At 35.2% G+C, this 17649-nt stretch overlaps 1 protein-coding gene across 1 annotated transcript; it reads right to left on the reverse strand.

The window, feature by feature from the left end:
- Positions 1 to 980: 980 nt before the first annotated feature.
- LOC113726232 (probable LRR receptor-like serine/threonine-protein kinase At1g53430) lies at positions 981 to 17279 on the reverse strand. Its single transcript, XM_027249833.2, has 26 exons — positions 16943 to 17279; positions 15549 to 15702; positions 15133 to 15204; positions 12785 to 12856; positions 12462 to 12533; positions 12033 to 12104; positions 11544 to 11615; positions 11391 to 11462; positions 10740 to 10811; positions 10549 to 10620; positions 10374 to 10445; positions 10196 to 10273; positions 10052 to 10123; positions 9437 to 9505; positions 7587 to 7661; positions 5977 to 6039; positions 5764 to 5788; positions 5623 to 5686; positions 4973 to 5340; positions 4713 to 4893; positions 2837 to 2983; positions 2632 to 2729; positions 2188 to 2389; positions 1833 to 2094; positions 1603 to 1753; positions 981 to 1502 (listed from the first exon to the last, which is right to left on the reverse strand). Exons 1-26 carry the CDS (start codon positions 17136 to 17138, stop codon positions 1290 to 1292), a joined length of 3066 nt encoding a protein of 1021 aa, XP_027105634.2. The 5' UTR covers positions 17139 to 17279; the 3' UTR covers positions 981 to 1289.
- Positions 17280 to 17649: the final 370 nt, after the last annotated feature.

The raw sequence follows: 17649 nt of genomic DNA on the forward strand, positions 1-17649 counted from the left end.
ATTTTGCTGTAATAGAGGACCTGATGAATCCATGTAAATACTGCAAAAATTTGTTGACAGATTGAATTGGTTTAACAGAAGACTTATTATGGCATGCAACTGGATACTGAAATTTGAGTAATCCCATTTTCTTTCTAGTTGATAAGACATCTCTCCGATCAATCTACATTTAAACTTTTAAAGTATTAGTCGACACAACAACTACATCTAAAATTATACAGCCAGATTAATTAGTGAAGAAGCCGAAGTTAGGAATTTGCAGTCAAACTGTAATATGTTTTTAGTTATATGATATGTCCCAATTATTTAATGCGCCTCCTGGAGTAGAATGCATTGGACTGCCAGCAAAAGTGATCCATCGAAAGTAGGATTGCGACTCACAATTGGGTATTGTTCATCTACAAATTATCACTAAATAAACTTGCCGTTTGGATCTGTTGGTCAGACACTATCATAAAACAAAAAGCATTTTTACATGATTGAAAACTTCTGCTATTGTCAACTGTGGACTTGCACAGGTGCAACTGCAAGTTGGTCCGGTAGTATCTGCTCATTCCGGATTTGGTGTGTAACAACGTATTATTCTTGTTCTATTACAAGAGTTAATTTACATGATCAAAATGTTTCACGTACTCAGAAATGCAACAATATGGGGTAATTATATGTTAAGCTCGTTTCTTACTTACCCGTATATGTTAAAAAGTCTGTAAAGAGAACCAAGAGCACATCATCGTGCTGTTAACAATCATACCTTCCCTGGTTCCTATGCATCTAAAAATCAGATTCACATCATGTATTTTTTTTTTTATTTTTTTAATTCTTACCAAAAGACTACATTTGATTTCATACCATGCAAAAGTTGGACTGTTCTCCTTTTTCCATCTTGTTGACTACAATGTAATCAAAAAGGAAACGCTAAATCCATTATATTCTGCAATTGCACATTCCAAAGGAAGCCTGTCATGGAAAAATATAATGTGTTTTCTTGAAATTTGGAAGTCATTGAAATTTGAAATAGCAGTTGATACACCATACATAAACCAAAAATATGTTTTTGCAGAATACATATTCACACACAGAAAGGGGCATTTGTAAGCATCCAGAAAACTAGCGAAAGAACAATACCACATTCCATCTCAATGGTTTCTGATCCCAAAACATTAATCAGTGACGTTGAGAATCATCAATTTCATTGCCGATGGATGGAGAAATGGTTGTATTTGAAGCTTCCCCATGAGAAGTATTCCCAGAATGAGTAGACCGAGGGAAGGTAGCTTTAGGCTCAGAAATTACAACAGGTTTTTTTTTTTCCCCCCAAATTTCTCACTGTCTTTAAGAGTTTTAACCACAGATGACATGGTGGGCCTGAGATCGGCGGTTGGGTTCACACATGTCATTGCTAAACACAGCATTGTATGTGCTTCATCCGGTTCATAATTTGATGATTTCAGATCTGGATCAACTAAAGCTGTAAGATTCCCCTCCACCTGGTGTTTATAAGCCTACACGTGTAAAGAACAACCTGTTTTAACAATCTACCCAAAAAAAAAAAAAAAAACAAACTTCTTCTCTTCCTCTCGTGTTACATTTCTGTTATCTCACCTTAATCGGAAGGTAGTCATTTGAATCCTTTGACCCCAATGGGCAAATTTCCTGTCCGCTAACAATTTCAAGCGTGATGATTCCAAAGCTAAAAACATCTGCTTTGGGTGTTAAGCGGAAGCCTTGTTCCTGCTCAGGTGCCATATGTCCCCTGCAAGCAAAGCTCTGTGATGAGAAAATATAATGTCTACAACAAGATAAACTAAATTGAACGAAATGTGATTCATTACGTCATTTTTGGTTTTGGCATACTGCCAAGATCAGTTTCGTCTTTATTGGGCCGGGCATCAACATGCTTAGAATCATGAAATTGGGAGTATTCGAAATCCGATATCTTCACTGTAAAATCCTTGTCAAGAAGTATGTTTGTTGGTTTGATATTGCAGTGTATTACTTGTTTGGACTCATGAAGACAAGCCAAACCTTCTGCCACCCCAAGGCAAATCTTATACCTTGTTTCCCAATTTAGTTCTGATTTGACTTCTGCTGGACCTGCAATAAACTCATTTTAACAAAATCACATAATGCAATTTATTTGGCTTCACATTCTAGAGGAATTGCCAGACAAAAAGTCTCCTGTTTTACCAAATAATGCATGTTGAAGGGAGACATTTTCCATGTACTTGTAGACAAGTAGGTTTTTCTCGGCACAGGATCCCACTAGCGTTGCAAAATTTGGATGTTTTAGTGCAGAAATTGTACCAATTGCGGTTATAAATTCATGGGCCCCTTCTTCTGATTTCGCTGAAAGCTGTTTGACCGCTACTTGAATCCCATCGAGTTCACCCTGATTCAGTCAAGTTCTTAAAATCGATCATTTAGAACAAGAACAATATATGCTGATATTAGTGAAACTGAGCAGGCTGAAAAAAGTTCTAAAGTTCCAAGTTAAAACGAAAATCGCTTTTCAGCATAAGCCGTGAGGGCAGGGATTACCTATATAATGCAAGTAATCTATCAATGATAAAGTTAACAGAATGCAAATGTGCAAGTGAGTTTAGTAATAAGTAGTGTAAACATAAAGCATACCCTGTAGACATTCCCAGCTACATCTATCAGCTTACAACGATCAAAACCATTGGTGGCAGCATTTAATTTGTTGAAGTCGAAATTTTTGAATCCGGGATCTTTCGTAAATAAAACAACATATCAGTAATAACAAGGAAGAAAATTTTTTGAAGCGAGGGAAACCATTGTGGATATCAATGCATCAAACTGAGTGGCTCGAGTATACCTCTGAGCTTTCTAAGACGAATCCTGAATAATGCCCAGGATAGAGCCAAGATTAATATGCCAAAAACCAGCGCAGATCCAACTATCCCGGCAATAACAGAGGAAGAAATTTTGTGGTTACTTGGAACTGGTTCTGGTTCCCTCGGTACTACCAAAACAACAATACAGTTTGTTAGCAACGTTACATCTTGCATCAGAAAGAAGGAATGCGTCTGTTATTTTGTATTTATTGCTAGAAAGGATACAAAAATATAGGAAAGAGTTAATATGAACACAAAATAGTGTGCGACCATAAGTTCTAGGTGTATACACTCATCTAGGTTGTAGGAGCTGATTCATGAATCAGTGAGTTACCAGAACAGCTAGGAAAAATTGCGGGAACAGTCCTTGATTATATCAAAAGATCTCATTTTATCCCTAATATTGTTTCTCATGAAGTAGTAATTTGGTCACTGATATTTGAATATTACACCATAATGGCCCTTAGTTTCCCATGAAATTTCCAGTGAGTAAAAAGTAGAACAACCATTAGCTGCTATTTGAGACCAAAACACATCATTAACATAAAAAACAACAGTTTGGGTCCTTGTTACACTTCTTGTTGTTATACTCTGAATTATGGGTGACATGTGTCCTATCATTTAAATTCAACCATAAGGACAAGTGTCACCCTTATAAATAATGTAATATTCAGTATAAAAGAGGATCCAATTCCAATGATGAATTAAAACAATTGAACCAATCTTGCAACCCCCAAACCCAACTGCTCCTTGCCCTTCTGCACCCATTCTCCTTCACATCTGTCCAACTCTTTCTCCACCATAAACCTTATTGTGCTTAATCCCTGATGTGCTTCTGAGATGTCCCCAATCTTCCTAAATAACCTTCACAACCTTCTAACACCTAGGTCTGCTTCTTCCCACAATCCCCCCTTCTACCCATCTGCACAACTTCCCCTCTCCCATTTCCGGTGCTCCTCAATTGTTACCTTTCCACCCACTATCCCCTCACCCTTCTTTGCGTTTGTGGATGTAACATAACCAAAGAAGAGAATGAAAAGTGTGGGAGAAACAATAGGAACGGGCAGGGGATTGACACATTAAATACGTTTGCAAATTTTTGCTGCATCAGAAAAGACGGGCCACTTAGGCATTCCACATATCGTTGGCAAATTAGATGAGTTTAAATTGATGAAACTAAAACAAGAATAAATGGAATTATGTCAGTTTAAACGGATGAAATTAAAACAAGAATAAATGAACATTCAGGACTGTTAAAGAGGATAGTCATGTGGGGAAGATTAAGTGGTAAATTTGAATGTGTGTTGTGCAGTGGTGTAGAGGAATCGATGAATCATATCTTCTTTGAATATCCCTTTACAGCAGAAAATTCTAAAAATGGTTTCAGTCTCCAGAGATCCTTTGGCATGGTCAATGGAATTGTCCTGAGTCTGTGGGCATTGGACGTCTACATCCTTTATTGATAAATTTCGAAAACTTGCTCTAAATGAAAATATATGTGCTGTGACTATAGTAGGTCAGATTATTGATACCAACTGATTTATTGGAGCCTCATGGAGAGCTGTGCCAAAGATTCAGGAGAATTGGTTGCTGATAGTTGAGTGGGGTATTTTTCATAAATGCTTTGATAGAGTTTGATAGACAAATAGAAATATGGGTTGTAAAATGTTGTAGAGAATCATAGATGTACAGTTAGCGTATATATGCTTCTTTGTATATGCTTCAGTTCTCTATCAATAAAATTTTGCAATTTTACTCTGAAAAAAAAATTCAGGACTGTTGCAACAATCTATAACAGAAAGTATATACGCTATATATAACATGACTTACTGGTTAGTCAATGAATAAGAACCATACCAGGATACACGGAAATAGCTGATATTAAGGGACCATAGTATTTTGTTGGGGTGTAAGTTGAACCTTTCCCAGTCCAATATAAATGAATCTCCAGTCTTGAGTCAGTTACAGATACATTGCACTCCATGAAATCTCTTTTCAATTTTTGTATATCAAAATCTCTCTGGTAATACTGGCCGCCCTGTAGTCATAATTGATCCAGTTAACATCTCTGATTTCTCCGTAAATAGTTCTTTATCTAGATCAAATTAGTAATTTACCTGGACATCCACATCAAAAACCCTCTTCCTGATTGTAGAAGATCCACTTGTATCCCATCCTATTTCAGCAAAGTGAAGTTTAACCGTATAGTTGTCATTTTTCAAACAAAATCCATAATATTTCAACGATATTGGAGCTATGCGCGCATTTGAGTACAAAGATACATCAGTGTTGGATATATTGCATGTTTTATCTAGAATGAATTCATCTTCATCTGTATCCAGGAACTTTCCCATACTACTATAAGCCCAAGTCTTATTTGTACTCAGAAAGAAAGTTGATCCACCATATGATTGCGTATCAGCTTCATAATCACGTCCATCTACTGATGTTGCATTTCCCCCACAATTAATGTACAAATGATCATCTGTAATACACATAACAGTTGACATCATCGTTTCAAAGAATCTGATGAAGAGAACAGGAAGATTATGCGAAGATAGACTTCTCGTTACCACTCTCATAAAATGAACTCTCAACAAAATGAATCCATTGTCATAAAATGAATTCTCAACAAATCACTAGCATGTGATGGTTTTGCAGACAAATGACCATGTAGGTAGGAAAAATCAGTCACAGCAAAATCACGGGAAACAACAGGAAGTACAGAAAGTACCAATCTAGTTTTTTAGTAAATAAAATATCTTACAAATTTGTGTGTCATTGTCACAGTGATAGCCAGCTTGTTGCCATTTCGATCTCGTATCACTATACTGAAAGAAATAAGGTTGCTTCCTAAAGACTTGCTTCAGCAGAAAAACAAGTATGCTAGAATTTAAACAGTACTTACTTGAGAGCGGTATTCGAACAAGTTCCTGGAAGAAAGAAATCATGACAAAATCAGCATATGTCATTAGTGAAAGGTACAGAACAGCATAACAATAAACAAATAAAAGGAATATAGGTAGGTATACGTCTGAATGCATGTTTACACTGAATAACTACACTTGCATGTACAGATTTGTAGTAAACCAAAATGCGACTACAAGTTAGATTTCCTCACAGATTTGAAGCTATATAGTCGTTACTCAAGGTCACATTTGTAAAAGAATTTTCAGAAACATCCCTGCAAAATGTCGAATGAAACTGTTACAACTAAGTATAAATTGGGCAATTATATATGGAAACTGAAAGCAATTGTAAGGAATATACATTGTTGAAACAAAATCAAATTTGAAGACCAGTAAGTAAATCAGTGAATTTTGTGGAAAAGGAATAAGCAATAGTATAACATGAGTTATGCAGTCATGAACAACTTGGTGATCTCTTTATTGCTGAAACTGTTGCATCTTGTAATAAATCATAAATTTATGCTCATTTTTCTGGAAAAGGTACTGTGATGCAATTCTCCAACCGAAATATATATTTACACTACTTAACTATGTGGTGGATTAAACATCGAACAATTAGCATTCCATCTACTATAGGTAAGGGCTTCTGTAAGAAACCTTAACAGAATGTGAGCTGCCCTTTTTTTTTAAAAAAAAAAAGATAAATAAATAAATAAACAATGAGTGCATTTCCATATACACATAAGCCATGAAATCAACGAAATATCACAAACCAGACCTGTCTAGTTAAGATGCCTCATTCCTGTTTGTTTCAGCCTATACTTCAATACAAGGACAGTGGGATTTGTCCTATCATCATAGAAAGCATCTACTGCATGACTTGTTTGTTATCTGACTACTAACAATTTAGTTGACTAAAAGGAAAAAGTTCTACAAACAGAACTAAAGGGAGTCGGTGCGATGGGAGAAAGGAGCATTGAACGGAAGGAATCACCAGAGAAAATGCAACAACTAATCAGAAGTCAGTGCGAGAAAACTAAAGGGAGTTGGGCCGATGGGAAAAAGGAACATTGAACAGAAGGAATCATCAGAGGAAATGCAGCAACTAATCAGGAGCTCTCCTCACTAGTTTTACAAACGTAATTAGAAAAAGCATCAGGCTAAATAAAACATGTTATGTCTTATACAATAATCCAGGGCAATTAGGTCAAATTTGTATAGATTTTATTTCATTATGGTATCTAAATATTGATAATACGTAATATTGAAAAACAAAAACTACATTCCATTTTTACTTGTGCACCAGATATTGGAATTAAAAAATTCTTTTTCTAACCATCCTGAACATTCTCGTGTCCTAGACTTCCATCATGAACATTCATTCACATCTACCAATCGAGGGATTTAGAGCAATCGAGAGATACAGCATACTAAAAGATTGATCTGTATTCAGTTTCTAGAGTGTCAAAAATCCTTTACAGGTTCAGATTCGCTCGACTGGTTGACGCTGATATGTTATGTTGTTGCCCAGGAGTGGGGAGGGAAGCCAAAGCATTATATCTTCTTAAACAGTATTGTGCTTCTACACACATTTATCCATTCGAAAATAAGTATTTTAAAAATTCTAGCATTGCAAGCATGTCAACCGAAAAGACAGCTAGCATTAGTCTTCTTCACGTAAGTTGCTAATGTCAAAACAACCCTAATGAAGACATCTGAACTCAAAAGAAATTTCGGTTTGTATAACACCTCCCTCAAATGAATGCCATCCTCTTAATGTTTAATTAGGTGAAAAATCTGAATTCACCAAATGAACACTTACACATATGAGCCAGAGTTACTCAAACTCGTCAGCCATCCAGGTACTGTCCCATTGAGGTTGTTACTTCTAAGAAAGCTGGAAAATAGAGCCAAATGCCAAAAAGTTCTCAAAACTTACTATGATAGCCAAGGAAACCTGAACTCGTGAATAAGAGGAGTAAGGTGATAAGTAGTACAATCTATCATTCCAAACAAGTCTGAAATTCAATGAATGCATAGTCAAATTATGTCTAGATATACCAAAACAAGAAGTACAGTTACCTATGTGCCAAGGCAAGTGGAAAGCAAGGAAGACCCGAGTTCAATCTTGTCTCTAATGAAAAACCAACCAAATTTGGGGCCAAATGACAATTGACATATAAAATAATTAGAAAATGACAATTAACATACAAACTGTAAGATATTTTCAGGTGATACATGGATGAGTTGGCCTTCAGACAAGTCTTCACGCCACCTGGATAATCTATCAACTCCACATGCTATGGCATTAATTTGGCATTAAGAACCAGATTGTGTGTGTAATCCGCATCCCAACTCAAGTATTTTTTCCTTTGGTTACAATCTTAGTGAACATGATTATTTTCTAGCTACATTCCCGTGCATAAGCATATGCTTAAGATAATTAAGAAGTTATATTCACATTCTGTAGGATCTTTGACTTTTACAACTCATTCCTAAAGCGACAAAACAAACGTAGCAAGATCCCAGAAGCAAGGTGCTTCAAACTACTTAATAATTTAAAGAAAAGAAAAGGAAGCTTCAATCTGTCTTTTATTGGGTTCAAAACTCTCCATACAACATAGTTAACCAGTCAATAATGGTGGGTAATCATCCTTGCACTGACTAAACTATCAAACAGTCCTGAAGATATGTCACAACCAATCAACGACCATCGAAGACAAGAATATGACGGAACATATAGAAAAATCCGCTTCAGAAATTGTGGGCTATAGCTATCTTCATATTTTGTCTGGCCACCAATGTAATAGGGAGAGAAGATACTGTATATTAACTAGAAGTAAGAGAATTAATCTGCCCCCACGAATTTAGGTGAACCTATCTTAGTATTCTCCAAATCAGAATGATAAATAGTAATAAACGGGAAATACTTTATAAGCAACTCTCAAAGACTCAAACACATAAAACTACAATATCGGGCTGCCATTTCATAAGAATTTGTTGCTGTTACTAAATAATTGAGAAAAAAGCAGTCACAAAGAGTCATGTAATGGAATATTCATCTTGGATAGGATCTTGTCACATGAAAAGCAACCCGTCTGATCTGGTGATTTAGTAGAATCAGTTGATCAGGAAAATCAAGAATATCCAGGTGGAAAATTTTTTCAAATCTTCAACAAAAGACTCTAGAAGAGGAAGTTCAGAGGTCGTGTCTTAAGTCAGTTTAGCAGAAACAATGAGAAAAACATGACTAAAAGTTTAGTATCATTAGCAAAAACAAATTCTTGTATGCTTCCGTTTCTTGTATGTAGTTCTGAAGCTTCTAGCAGGTCATGCTACAGTGCAGCTAAAGGGCAAACAGAGTCAATTACTGCATTCCACCTCCTATAGATGAGCTCTTGGGTTTACAAATAGTCATGCACCATGCTGCAAATTCAGTAGAAAGATTAAAATGTGGGGAGTAAATGGAACATCCGAGTAGGTAGACGGGTAGAGAATGTAGCTAAAGTTGTGTCCAGATGTGATCCAATGGATATTCCATGGAAATGAACAAAGAACTATAAGGCGTAGAACAAAATGAGTTAAAGGTATGGAAAAAATATAACATTATAGTTGTGCCTCTATTAATAGAAAGATGGACATAGGGAGGAAAGATGACAAAAAATCTCTTACACGAACTGTAGCGGGGACTGGTTCAAGTCTGGCGGAATTATCCCCGTCAAATTATTGAAACTCAAGTCCCTATCATGATAAAATCCAATATGAGAATATAAATATCTTTTATCAAACCAGCACACCTACAGAAGGGCTTACTGGAAAACAAAAGGCAGATTAGAAAGTAGTATTTGATGATAAAAATTAAGCAAAACTTGAGTATAGCCTTTAAATTTTAATCCTAGCACCACTTTTCTTTATCAAGCATAAAAAATTCAAAACAAATTGAAGGGAAAAAAAATTTATGACTAGTAAGTTCATCATATCAGCAATTCAATCCAATTCAAACACTTTCCACATAAAGATTTTTTTGAAAGCTCTATAGCATTAAGAAGTTTTCCATTAAAGTCGGTTTCCAAAGGCGAATTATAAAAATAAACTAAGACAGACAGTAGGGCATATGCATATAAGGGGAGCAAACTAGACCTCTAAAACCTGCAGAAACACATAAACACAGCTGCCTGTGCAAGCTTGGCATCACATGCGCACACATGCATACTCACATAGCATCGGGCATGAAAACAGAAAGCAAGATTAAAGGGCCAACGGACAGCATACTGAAACATCTCTTACAGGTAAGACAGGTTTTTGAACCACCAGATATAATCAGGAATTGTACCAGTGAGTGAACATTTCCTCAATGTCCTGAACAAATGAATGAAAATCTGTAAGAAATGAATTACATAAACCAATACTAATTGACATTTCAAAACTTACAAGGATTTCAGATGCACAATATTGCGAATATCAGGAAACGAAACATCTGTCTCTCCTCCAGGTAAGTTATTTATGGCCCTATACATAAATAAACTTAGAAAACAAACATCGTAGTCTTCTTACAATGTCTAATAAAAGGTATCCAGAATGAGTACGTTTAATGGGCCTAAATACTTACAGGTAAGTCAGCCTTGGCAATCCTAAGCTTTTATTTGGTAAATGCCCTTCAAAATTGTTTCCCATCAGTGACCTATCCAAAAAAAAAAAAAAAAAAAAGTCAATTTGAATTACAATAAATAAATTACTCAATTGTAGGCCAAAAAATTTAGTTCATGCAGTTCACTTAAGCTTACAATATTTCAAGTTTGTCCCACTCGAAAATATATCCGGGGATGCTCTTGCTGATAGCATTTCCTAAAATATTGCTACAGAGAGAGACAATGGCCAAGGTGAGCCTCTTGTACAGAAGTGTGTTTTTTTTTTTTTTTTTTTTTTTGCATTAAGTGAAAGATGGCAAAATCATATGCCCTGGAATTTCACTTACAAAGTCTTCAACTTTGTCAACTTCTGAAAGCTTTGAGGCAACTGATCATCAAAAAGATTGTTCATCACATACCTGAAATTATGTGTCATTTAATATCCAAACAAAAAGAAGTAAATTCAAGATCTTAAGTTGTAGTTGACTTTTCTTCGGTGTCCACATTTCTAATATAGGATCTTCAGGCTGTCATATTTCATCTCTGAGAATATGTTTTATCTAGACTATTTTCATGTGTACTGTATCCCCAAGATTCCATGTTAACTCCGGTGGCCTGGACTCTAAGGCAAAACAATGAAATGGCTTGGTTGATGTTTTCCAAAGTAATAAAAATCAACAGACGTTCCACTCTCTCTCACATATATACCCTATTCATTTTTATTCTTTCTGAAATTCCAATCTGAGGTGTGCTATTAATCAAAGTCTATTTTGTAGTAAATTAGGTTTATCAAGTCCATTTATTAACCGCTTTTAGCTTTTCCTGCTAAGCTGAGAGATTAATTTTTCTCTTTCTTGATGAGTAGCAGCAGTATGTTAAATTTATCCTGTTCTTGTCAACTCTTCTCGTTGAGTTTCACTTCCTTCAATCGGTTACTTTTCATCCACATGCTAAAATAAATAGTGTAATTAGTAAAATAAAATCATTTAGGATCTTACATCTCTTCAAGAAGAGCTAGGCTTCCCAGTGATTCAGGAAGCCGACCCCAAAATTGATTTTCAGCCAAATTCCTACAACTCCATAAGACACTCAGAATAAACCAACAAAATAAAGCATATATGACAACAAGAAAATCTAAACCAAGGCCTTACAGTCCTCGAAGTGTTGAAACATTCCCCAACTCATCTGGCAATTTCCCCGACAAAGAATTATTATATAAAACCCTGCATGGAAAAAAAAAGAATTTAAAAATAAAAATTGCACAAATTAGAAGAACACAAATTCCGAGTAGGTGAAGCAAGAACACAAATTCCGACACATGTTTGGGTCCTAGGAAATTTTTTTGGTAAAGAAATGTGCAAGTTCTTAATCAATTATAATGATCATACATTAATTGTTTATTTATGCACTTTTATTTTATTTTATTTTTTTGTATTAATCGGATCCAGGACCAAAAAATCAGTCAGCTAGATCCATATCCATTCCATTCCACGCATACCTTAACTGCGCCAAATTAAGTAGACTGATCTATTCTTAAACTCTTGTGGGAAAAAATAGACGGAAGCCAATCTAGATCAGCACCCAGAATAAGTCCAATTGCCCAAGTGACCCAGATTTCAAACAAAGAACAAGATACTTACAGGTATTCAAGCTTTGGACAACCTCCGATTTCCAGTGGAATTGGTTCATGAAACAAATTATTGCACAAATATCTGTGATTGCACGAGAAATTACATAGATCATCATCTTCAATAATATATTAAGATGCACAAATTGAGAAGATGTTCTTAATTTACAATCAATATTATATGCTAAACATTCCCAAAGGAAACAAATGGCCAAAAAAAAAATTTTGTTTTGATACTTGGACATGCTAAGTAGCATCACCAGGTGGTGCTTATTCTAATTTATATTGTTGTTAACCAAAAATAGTAACATCACCAGTGTTACTTTATTTCCGTCATCATTGATGCTTTTCTTTCTTTCTTTATGCAAAACTACAAAATCTTACCAACAAGTCATATGATCAGATAACAATATATATAGTACACAGTGATTTGTAGACTTACAAGCCTCGTAATGACTTCAGTTCACTAAGGAACTTCGGTAGCGGTCCTTCCAACTTGTTATCACATAAGTCGCTGTCCACCAAAACAGCCCATTAGAATTTTCCAACATCTCAGTGGCAATATGAGGGAACATTATTGTACAGATTACTTTTGTTGTATCGTTACTTTTTGGCAATTAAGAGTCCGTTAAAATTAACTAACTGTACGTTCTCTTGCTTCATATCAGCTTTAGCCACAGAAAATGATAGGGATTGCAATTTTGACGATCAAAGAATTCCAAACAGAGTAGTTTTAACAGAAATGAAGTTCATATAGTTACTTACAGTATCGAAAGCTGAGACAACTTCACAAAAGTGTTGGGAATTGAGCCCATAAGACTATTTGACCTCAAGTATCTGGAAATGCCAAAATAACAAATGGATTTCACTGCTGTAGGAACATTCGACAAAATCACTCTGTATATATATACATCTTTCAAATTCCAATCAAGCTGCTTTCAATAAATAGATCCATTCCAATAAAACAAGTAACATGAGAAGAATGACAATGAGAAGAGCACAGATTTAGGAACAACAGAAGATAACAAAAATTAAAACATAAGAGAAAGACAAAAAAAAAAAAAGAAAGAAGATATTATACACCTAGAGATCAACAAAACTCGACCATCATGGTATTTTTCTCAAGCTTTCTGTAGATTTTATCATAATGGGACAATGTCATATTGTTTAACTGAACTAAAAAGTCTGTTTGTTAAAAGCTTTCCTGTTGATTCTTATAGAAAAATCCTGAAGCTGAACATATACTGTGATGACATGACCATCATGGTATTTTGCTCAAGGTTTTTATAGTACATTTTATCACAACGGGACAATGCCATAATGTGTAACTGAACTAAAAAATCTGTCAGTTAAAGGCTTTCTTGTTGTTCTTATAAAGGATTTCCAAGTTCCATACATGGCTTGAGCATTTGAGTGCCAAGAGTATATATTGACTCCACAAAGTCCGGGAAAATAAAAAATGAGAGAAAAAGAAGATGTGAAGAAATAAGAGTGCTGGAGAAAGATGATGAAGCCTATTCAACTGTAGGGCAGTTACATCTATCTATATTATTGTGCAAAAAAATAAATGTAACCCTAAAAATATCACCAATTTTCAACACACAACATGCCTACCTTCGCATCATATCCTCAACACTCATCCACTAAAATTCAGCAGAGGAAAAGGCTAGAGAGAAGAAAAGTCTAAAAGAATAATTAGATGAATTGTGTTCTGCACATGTCTAGACATGCCTAATTTGATGTTTAAAGAGTTGGGAATTAGCATGGTTAATATGATGTATATGATTGTTCACAAAGGAGCCATAACACTTCCGCAGGGTACAATAGACAGTCTGTGAACCATTGTATACCGGACTCGTGTAACTGAGAACTAAGAACTGAATATATTACATTTCTACCATTGATCGTGTAACCAGTTTATCCAACCAAAGGCATAATATAGTTAGAGAAATCCAACAACCTCGTTAGCCCAATAGTTTTTATACCTAATTACTGCATAATTCATTTACTAGTACTGAAAATATATAGCTTTCCAAAACACAGACAACCAAGTGTTCCATCAACCAAGTGTATTTTAAATGAATAGGAAAATTATTTTCTATCAACCAAGTGTTCCAGCCACAGCTAGAGTTGCTAGTCGGTGAAGTAACTTTAAAGCCAATTGAACAAAAATAGACTTGGTGTTTCATGGTCAAAACCAATGTTTCAAAAGCTACGCTCTTGGAACATGACTTCACCGTCTCCATCCACAAACTTCAGAAGAATTTCGTTTGGATCAAATCCTTCCCCACCCAACATCATAGAAGATACATTAGCACCACTTTACTTTCTTTCTCTCAACACCCTTCTTTTACTCTGCCCAGACAGAAGTCTTTATTTACCCTTACGCAGCTCATAAGAACAACTGATCTCTTTGATGCTGACACCACCAACTATTCTTAATTGGCAGTTATATCAAAAATTTTACATGTCCCTCCTGCTCTGCTGAATCTGTACTTTTCCTCTATCCAAACGAATCTGAGGTCGGAAAAATCCACTAAGATGCAATTGCTGTAAAAGGAAGAACTATTCCATCTGTTTGCGTCCCTTACTGGAAAAATTACTACTCCTGGATTAGAAAGTTACTTTTGAAAAGGCATGAAAGATATGTATAAATAAATAAATATACTATGCACACACCTATATCACATGTATTTTTGTGCATAAGCTTTTGAAAAGTTGTCAGAGAAATGTTGTTGAAACTATATAGGAGGGAGGACACCACTAAGCTAGTCTCCAGAGCGCAACTGCTATGGTATGTGAATCGTTTTACAGTTCACTGTATTCTGGTAATTTTCAGAGAAAGTATTGTTATTAGACAGATGATTGTTATGCTATATTCAGACTAACGATTTGCCTATAGTGGAAATCTTAATGGCTGAAAAATAGATACATAACACAGATCAAGAACATGAGTACTAGCAAATATAGATTCATTGAACATTACATCTAGAGAATGAAAATAGTGATCATTATCAGTCATCAAGTACAGATTTCCGCTATGGCTGTAATAGCCCTCAATCAACAAGATTAAATGACAAAGAAAGCTGAAAAAATGTTCTGCACTTGCTTACAGTGATTCCAAATGAGATAGGTTTCCAATTTCTGGTGGTATAGACCCTGTTAAATCCTGACCTGAGAGATAACTGAAATCCAAAATGTTGGTATAACGCAAACGAAATCCCCTTGATAAAGAAATCCCCAAAATCCAAGAGTCTAAAAGCAATGATAGCATATCAATATTAATTGAAATAGTCTGTTCTCCTTTGAGTGCATCATTCTCAGGCCATATACAGCAGCTAAGTTCTTACATATCCACTTAAGGCATATTAGCTGTCTTTCGCAGTGAATAAAATTTTAAAAGTCATTTGACCTTTTAGTTCAACTTACAAGTGTATTCTAAGGATAAGCCGCTTAACTTAGAGTTACAAAATGCCAATAATTACATGAAAAAAAAAAACTAAAACATGTGCAGTTGGAGAAAACGTACATCGCAACCACTCTGCAAGTTTTGTCCTCCAACGTGCAATTGCATGTAAGCACAGGACTAAACTTTGTAAAATCACAACTCCATGCCGAGAAGTAGGCAGGCCCCAAAGGCGAGTATGGACTCATAAGTCGAAGCAGACTCTTGACAGCATCCACTGACAAGAAATTGTATATAAGGAACTAGCATGGACATGTAATAATGTTCTCAAGTGAATTAAGAGAGTTCAGAAGATAGCAATGGGTTGGATAAAAAAATCATGTCAATTTAATTTCATCAAATCTGATATCAAGAAATGTTGCCAATCAATCTATACCCTTCATTCTCAATTATCTCAGAGAATTCAGGTGTCAATGCCAATCAATGCAGCTAAACTTACAAGAAATGTTTCTCATAGTAAAACGAGAAATACTTGCCCACTTTTTACATCTCAGAACAGTCTTTTCGTTGTCGTCTCCACAAGAAATTTTCAATTACTCAAACAATCTTAATAATTGCCATGCTAGTAACAGATGAATAATGGAATCGAACCCTTATCACGAGACAAGGAACAAAAAACATTCTTCACTAATTTGATTCTCCAAGCCAAGAAATAAACCGAATCCACAAAAGAACAAGAACACTATTTTCAGTCTCCAATATAACAAATGACACTACCTTCATACTAACAACAGAAACAGATGACAATTCCTTCAAAGCATATAGAAACATTTTCACCTGTGGCTGTTAGACACCGTCACTTGCTCGGGTGGTTTTTTTTTTTTTTTTTTTGGGTGCATGTGTGCGTGAGAAGTAAGATAACTATTTAATTACATGGTACATATTGCAGTTTTAGGATAACTTCTTTTTATACACTATCACTGTATAATTTTGTCTTTTACGCTAATAGGTTTAAATCATACTATATAACATGAGTTAAAATTTAAATTCAAATCATGTATATGTGACACACACATAAAAAAGAAACTAAATTCAAATTTAGTTTCAGAGAGATAAGAAATGTGATAAAGAAAGTGATAGATAATAGTTTCCTAAAGTTTATCTAAAAGGAAGAATAATGAGAAATAAAAATCAGGATAAAGAATTCCCTTTCGTTGTTCTTCTTTTTCAAAGAATGCCCTTTTTGTTTTTTATATTAACAACCGAAAAGGCTATTGGTCTTTCTATTTTTATTTGTTCCACTATTTTAGTGTTTCCTTTTTAAGGAGATCCCTTAGTTATTTCTACTTTATAAATTTTTCTTCAATTAATAAAAGTTTAAACTTTGGATTCAATCGACTCCATTTTTCTTTCCTGCTTTTTCTCTCTTCCCCGCTCCTCGCTTCTCGAAAATATTTCTGAAAAGTACAAATATACATAAAAACAAGCAATTTGGTGCATGTAAGCTTTTTACGTACCCTCTTCTTGGGGAAGTGATGGAAGTGATGGAGGTGGTGGAGGTGGCAAAAACGGAGGCTGAGGGGAGGAAGGAGCTGCAGGAGCACCAGTTATCCCATTACATGTTCTCTGAGGACAACCATTCATCACTTGTCCCAAACTTGTTTGAACGTTCAGTGTCATAAACAGCAAGAAATAAGCTACAACCTTGAGCATGTTTTTCTCTATCTCTCTCTTTTTTTTTTTTTGGTATTCCTCTCAAGAACTTGCACCTTGCTTTTAAGCTTAGCTCTAAATTGTTCTTGGCGTAATTTCCACTAAGTCTTGCATGTGAATGCTTGCTTGCTTGCATTGCATGAATTCATAATATATATAGAAAAGCTAATCTGGGAATGAATTATTAAATTAAACAATAATTTGTGGGCACCTCAGGTACAGTTGCCTTTCATGTTGGAGAGACAGCTTTAGTTACAGGAAAGCTAATCAGGGAATTAAAGGAGCTTTACTTTAGAATGCCAATAATGCTGGTTAATTCCAAAAGCTATAGCTGAAAGGGACCTAGCTAGACAAATTTACAGGGTTAAATAGGAATGGAAATGCATTGTTCGTTGGTTCTCTAAATTAAAGTCTGAATTCTTAATTAGTCAATTTGGAAAAATAGTTAAGCTTCCTTCCACGCTTTTGCAAGTTAACCTATCCTGTCGCTTTCTTAAAGCAAAACAATAGA

Source organism: Coffea arabica, chromosome 2c (assembly GCF_036785885.1).
Source record: "Coffea arabica cultivar ET-39 chromosome 2c, Coffea Arabica ET-39 HiFi, whole genome shotgun sequence".
Classification (NCBI taxonomy): domain Eukaryota; kingdom Viridiplantae; phylum Streptophyta; class Magnoliopsida; order Gentianales; family Rubiaceae; genus Coffea; species Coffea arabica.